The sequence below is a fragment of the Sinocyclocheilus anshuiensis genome, unplaced genomic scaffold (genome assembly GCF_001515605.1).
Source record: "Sinocyclocheilus anshuiensis isolate Anshui unplaced genomic scaffold, SAMN03320099.WGS_v1.1 scaffold457, whole genome shotgun sequence".
Taxonomy (NCBI): domain Eukaryota; kingdom Metazoa; phylum Chordata; class Actinopteri; order Cypriniformes; family Cyprinidae; genus Sinocyclocheilus; species Sinocyclocheilus anshuiensis.
In genome coordinates, this window is record NW_015537939.1 from 1999302 (window position 1) to 2006062 (window position 6761).

General features: G+C 39.7%; 1 protein-coding gene across 4 annotated transcripts in view; it reads left to right on the plus strand.

The window, feature by feature from the left end:
• Positions 1 to 1493: 1493 nt before the first annotated feature.
• celf4 (CUGBP, Elav-like family member 4) overlaps positions 1494 to 6761 on the plus strand; it is a 91426-nt gene continuing 86158 nt past the window's right edge. For all 4 annotated transcript variants that reach the window (XM_016451410.1, XM_016451426.1, XM_016451417.1 and 1 more), the window contains exon 1: positions 1494 to 2033. In XM_016451410.1, coding sequence (XP_016306896.1) covers positions 1769 to 2033 — 265 coding nt within the window. In that variant the 5' untranslated portion in view covers positions 1494 to 1768. The remainder of the gene's footprint in view (positions 2034 to 6761) is intronic.

Genomic DNA, 6761 nt, shown 5'->3' on the forward strand with positions numbered 1-6761 from the left:
TCTTGAATTATGTTTCAGGGATGTAAAAAAATATGGCCATGCTTTAATTCTACTCTAAATGCAGCCATAAATAATAATCAGTCAAAAAATGTTTTATGATAAGATTTCAATAGCTGTTTGTAATGTCCATTACAATGGGCATTGGTTCTAAGCTGTAGCAACATCCAGATTGTGTGTGTGTGTGTGTGTGTGTGTGTGTGTGTGTGTGCGCGTTTACACACACATACACAATGAGGTCAAATGTCTCATATGTTCACCAAGGCTGCATTTATTTGATCAAAAATACAGTAAAAACTGTAATATTGTTAAATATTTTTACAATTTAAAATAACTGTTTTCCATTTGAATATATTTTAGAAAATATAAATATATTTAGAAAAAACGCAATAGCATTTTCTTGTAAAACGGACTTCAATAATCTTATTTAAAAGTATTTAGCTCTTTGAAAAATATTTTTAGTGTCAAAAAGTGACAAAACTAAAATATATTGAAATGGAAAACAGTCTATTTAAACTGTAATATAGAAGCTATTGTTGTTTTTTTGACATATTAAGGTTATAAACATTCAACCTGTGCCATATTGTTCTGCCATAATTCAAAAGAAGGTTGTTGAGCAAGGAAAAAAAAAACATTTGTAGCACTCATAGATTGACATATCCGTCCAATCTAAAAATGCATTATAATGGCATCAAATGATCAAAACCATACAAAACACCCAGATAAAAGCGATGCTCGCTGGAATGAACACTAGGACTGAACGGGTTAAAGGTTGCTCTAGGAACCAACTATATGATACGGATTTGTATGTTTATTACCCCCATTCCTGAACACACACACACAAACAGTGTCACCTCCCTGCCCGTACACGCCGCGCGGAGGAGCTCACAGCCCTCTTTCTAGCTCGTACATTTGAAAAGAGACATTACCTCGATTAAATACAAACACATTTTTGTATTTCTTTGAATGATAAGTAAAAAATAATCATAATGATAAAATTGAAATGATTTATCCCGGCGAGGTTACATGCATAAGGCTGCTTTTGCCCTTGCACTTTCCGAGCGTTTCAGCACTGGCGCTGTCCATTAGTTCCCCTCGAATTTTGGTGAATCCTTTGATGCTTTCCTGAGAAATGCATTTAGGGGAACATTATGCATTAGAGTGCGTTGAAAAAAACAACAACAATGCATACACGTTTTTTTTTTTTTTTAATAAACATTGAATGCCACTATGTACAAGTCTAAGGTGCGTCATTCACAAAGCGGCGTACAAAGAGCCGTGTAAATGTGATATTTTCTTTATTTATAGTCCTTCTCCTTCGGCGGAACATACCATGTTTCTGTATAACGATGAGAGGGGGAGAGATTGCGTCGTGTGACATAAAGCGAGCTGCTTTTTCTTCTCTTCCTCCCCACTGCACTGAGCGCGTTTGAGACAGCCCTGTCGGTTTAAACCGGGAGGACACCCATACCGACTTCTCAATGCAAAAAATAAAAGGGTAGTTAGAAGAAGGGGCGAGGGGAACGGAGGTAAAGCGAATGCTCTCGATCGGTCTCTCTCTCTCGTTTTTATTACATTAATGAATTGAGTTGTAAGGGACACGTACAAGGAAACACGCCTCCGCCTGGACGACCAAACGTTTGATATTTGATTGTGTTCAATGGTACGTGTTTGCATCTGTACATTTTCGGCGAAAACCCGAGTAGGACGTCTCATCCCGTCGTTTGAAACACTTCTGAAGGCGTAGCAGCTGAAAGTCCTCGCGGTGAACATGGCAACTTTAACGAACGGACAGGTGGACGCCGCGGTGCACGGAGGAGCGGCCAGTACGAACGGGCTCGTGAACGGAATAAGCCACACGCACAGTCCCGCGAGCTGCGCCACCATTCCAATGAAGGACCACGATGCAATCAAACTGTTCATCGGACAGATACCCCGCAACCTGGACGAGAAGGACCTCCGGCCGCTCTTCGAGGAATTTGGCAAGATCTACGAGCTCACCGTGCTGAAAGACCGCTTCACTGGCATGCACAAAGGTACGTTTCGCACTCGGTTCCTGTCACTAGAATGTCTTGATTTGCTTTGCCTCCGTTTCCATCATAAAATCGGATGACAGGCTTGGATGTACTGGCTGTTTTTATGCATGTATGAAATGTGTTAGGGAATTGTTCATTCATCGACTTACTATGAAAGTTAAGTATTGATTTAGAATTGCTCCGTAGTCAACACGAAGCGAATTTTGTTAGATCGCAAACGGTACTTCGGGGTTTTTACGCGAGCCTATTTTGAGGTTGGGGGTGAGTTTTTCACACTTGAAATGGACGTATCTTATATTGTGCTTCACGCTGTTCATACTACCTTGCTTAGTTGTTAATTTTAGGTAGTCAGGTTTTGAGATTTCCACGCTGTGCGTTTGTAACGTTCTTATTTGAATATTAACGTTGGACAAATACTACACGCTTAATAACTGCTTGTTCATCTGTGTGAAAAGTCGCTATGTGGAGCAAAATAATATCGTCTATTCATCATTCTACTTAACGCGTTTGCCTTTACCGTTCGACATTTTGAACTGTTTCCCCTCAGTCGTGGAGGCGTGTGAAAGTTTTAGCGACTGTACGAAGCGCATTAATTTTTAATGACGGAAGAACTGAGGCACGTTATGATTGGTGTCTGTTGCTAAACAACTCGCCATAACGTTTAATGTTAGTGTAACGCATTGTCGCTAGCATATAACCCAGGGTTAAAAGTAATGCTAACACCCCTTCCAAAATTGCAAGTGTAGAACGTGTACTTAACTCAGGGTTAAAACTGGCCTTTACACGGTGTTGAGAAAGATGTTAACCCAAGGTTAAGGGTAGTGTGAAGATCCCTGTAGAAGCTGTCTTGATGTCCAGCTCGCTTGGTAAGTCCATCAAAAATTTTCCATTGTGGCCTCTCTCTCTCGTTCAGGTTTTGCCTACATTGTGCTGACTAGATCTTCAAGGATATAAAAGCCTGAGCTCTACAGGCTTTTCTGATATTTGGTGAAGATGGAAAATGTTATTAACTCCGTATTAAAACAATAGAAGCCAATAGAAAGTCCCCACCATGGTAGAAAAACAAATGTGTGTGTACTCTAGCTTCTGTAAACATTTCCCTCAATTAGTTTTCTTTAGCGATTGTGTTGTGTGCACAAAACTCTTGAGCCTTTTGTCTAAGAATGATCGTGCAGCAACTAAAGGTAAATGGCAGCCGTCAAGACAATGAAAGAGTACATTATGAGCAAGGATAGGATCTGTGCTGAAAGGGTCTGTCCAGTAACCTCTTAATTGGGGTTGTGTAGTCGTGATTGTTCCTGTTCTATTGCTTCACAATAAAATTGTGACAGTCTGCACAATAGCATTTCAGCGTGGTGTGTTCTAGCGGTAACAGCAACCAAACTATAATTACCTCCTGCTTATCTTCTCCTCGCCAGTTGGTGTCCTACACAGCAACTCACGTCTCTGGTTAGGTTCGGCCACAACTGTGCCTTGTTTGTGCGATCGTCTGCTCCTGCAGTGTGGTAATTACTGCTGAAGCTGTGTACCTGTGGTGTGTTCGGAAAGATCAATTCCTGAAGACCTCAGCCAGGGGCCCAAAGGGGGTCTCCCTAGGAACATCTTCCCAGGGGTGTCATTATTTCACAGGCTTGTCTAATTGATCCCCAACCCAGAAGACATTGTTTAGGGTCACATCGGTGGCTAATTTACCCATCCGGCCCTGGGAGCCGAGGGAAGAGCTGCGTACCCCAGCCCTGAGGATGTAATCCCTCTGTTGTAGTAAACAAAGCTGTTCTCTGTATGTGCCTAGCAAAAATGTGGCTTTGAGAAGCGGGTCTGGGGAGGGTAGGAGGTTATCTTTTATTAATAGCACTGCTGGAGTACTCCCTGTCTGGTGGTTAATCATGTTGCTTGTGAACTATGGGGAGTCGTGCCGGCTGATTCTAGGAACTGTCTCCTTCGTGCAATATATGGTCCTTTGTACCCATCCCCCCACTGCAGGGCCCCGTGTTCACTAGTGTGGTCGTCAGGCCTGCTTGGCTCCATGTTATAACTGAGTTTAGGTACTCGTTCACTCCCTCTCCACAACATAAGCACTGGCGTCAGTGTCTCTCAAAATCCATTTCCCTTTGGCAGCAGTGCCGTTCTCTCTGTACCCTGGAGTACGCTGAGGCCTGTCCGCTCTGGAGCTCTCGTTGCTTCAAGAACTTGATATGCTGTTTTGTAAAACTGACCTTTCCCTTCACTTTCTGAAAAAGTAGTGCATTTATAACAGCTTGTCACTGGGCCAGTACCCTTAAAAGTGTACCCTTAAAGGAATGGTTCACCTAAAATTAAAATTCTGTCATTTATTTATGCTCATGTTGTTCCAAAACTGCATGCATTTATATCTTCTGTCAAACGTAGAAGATATTTTGTCTCAGTGTTTTTTTCTTCCATAAAATGAAGGACCCAAAAGATCTTTTGAGTTTCATGGAATAAAGAAAGTCATATAGATTTGGAACAACATGAGCGTGAGTAAATGATTACAGAATTTTAATTTTCAGTTGAACTGTTTCTTTAAAGTCGGCATGAAACAGAATTTGCAGTCGTCTTTTTTCCCCTCTCCTGACGTAGGCCTAAATCTCAGTGTAACAGATCCTCGAAATGAGGAAAAAAAGGTAGGGCAGGACTTATTTTTGTCCAGTGAGAATTGATTGGATCATTGTTCGCTAACTGCTGTGATCTCGCGTCAGAGTGACAGCTTGCTGGATTGGAGGGATCGTCCTCATGCCAGTGTACACGTCATCAGAGAAGTCATGTCGTTGCGAGGGAAACAAATGTTAATGTTTTTGATGTAAGATTATGAGGGCACATTAATTTAAAATTATGGTGTGTACAGATAAATCATTTAAAATGAACGCTGCAATATGCAATAAAAAAATAAAAAAAGAATTGTCAATTTTTATTTCATGGTGACTTCAAATGATTTGCACCAGTGACAAGCTAAAAGCTACCAAGCTTTCCCTAAAACAATTTTTCTGACAGTGCCTCCCAAACAAATGATTATTTGTTAAAACTCCATAAATACTCTAGTCCTACAGTTGTCTGCCCCCCCTTGATCATTAACATGATCGCATTGTCTTGTTTTTCATCATTATAGGAAGTTCTCCATCTTGACACTTCATCCGTCTCCACCTCCACCCACTTCCTCTCTTCACACGTTATCACCTCTTCCAGCCTACTGCATGTCTCCGCCGTCTCTCCTCTCCCAATCATGCGATTTCTCTTTCCATTCACAGGCTAGAAGGGGTTTTGTCATCCATTTATTCACTCACTTCAGTGTTTCCCCTAGGTTTATGGCTTTGGGGGGGGTGTTTTATCAAAAGTTTAACAAAAATTACATGTCTAAGGCCCTAAGAAATGTTTTATTTTTTCCAACCTTATGTTTTATTGTTACCAAATTCTGTGTTTTAACATGTCTAATTATTTGAAAGCATAAAAACAAGTTTAATTTATTCTTACAATAGCCTAATGATTTTTTTCCTCAGAAATTCTGTGTTGTGTATTAACATTTTTTAAGGCATAAAACAGTCATTTAATTTATCTTTTAATTATTGAAAATCAAACCAATTTTATTTTTGGAAAATAAAGGGGATTTAATATTACAATTAAAACATTGAAGCGCTTCAGTACGAGTAGTACACAAAACCACGTGTCTGCGCCATTCATTAACAAATAGACATGCAGAATTCATGTTTAAATAGTCGTTTTGCGGCTTAATATTTACAAATACTAGTGGGAGTGTGCTCACTTGTGTGTGCACAACGGGGTGGAACTCCGCTGTGCACGATGCAGAGAGCGCGACCACGTAACGTAGAGACAGAAATTACATGCCATTGTGTAAATAAGATAAATGACATAAGGCTATTTAGTTTGTTTAATAAAAGAACAAGGTATAGATTAGGCATGTGCCGGTATGAGATTTTGACGATATGATAACCTTAAGCAAAACTATCACGGTTTCACGGTATCACGGTATTGTTGTTACAGCTCTAAAATGTGTTCATTTTAAATGTCTGGGTAAAAAAAAAACTGAACGCAATATATTTTGAGCAACATACAGAATATTTGGAACAGTAGTATTTGTTTATTTTTTCTTTGATTTGTTTCTGAAATATTGAATTGTGGGCTGTCCTGCTTTTGATGTGGATGGTTGATTTGCTGCTAGAGCTACTGCTGCCCTAAAAAGAAGAAAAATAAAGACTGACATCTTTATTTAACCTAAATCTGTAATTACAGTTATTTCATTTTAGTTATATAATTCATATACATATCATTTCATATAATTTAGTTATATAATTTCATATGCATAAGTTGATTTAATAATAACCCAATTTAAAGCAAAAACAGAATGTTCTGTTCTGACTAGCTTTGTGAAATTATACTACATGCCTGAACGAAGCAAACAGCAGAAGCTCTGAATGAGACACAGATTCACTTTCTGACAGCAGGGGGTGCTTCTGGAACACCTGATACAGTGTTTCCTTGGTTACCGCTGTAAACAAAGCAGTACTGCGCTGAAACACTGCTTTAATATGAACTATACAGAGACGAGATGAAAAGAAAATACCATCTAAACATTTCTGAAGACAGTCAGTTCCCCTCAGAAGCACATTCATATAAACCCCCAAATCAATATTTAGGATTTTCTTCCAATAGTTAGTGCATCATGAACAGTGAGTGATCTGCCTGCTACAGTATTTT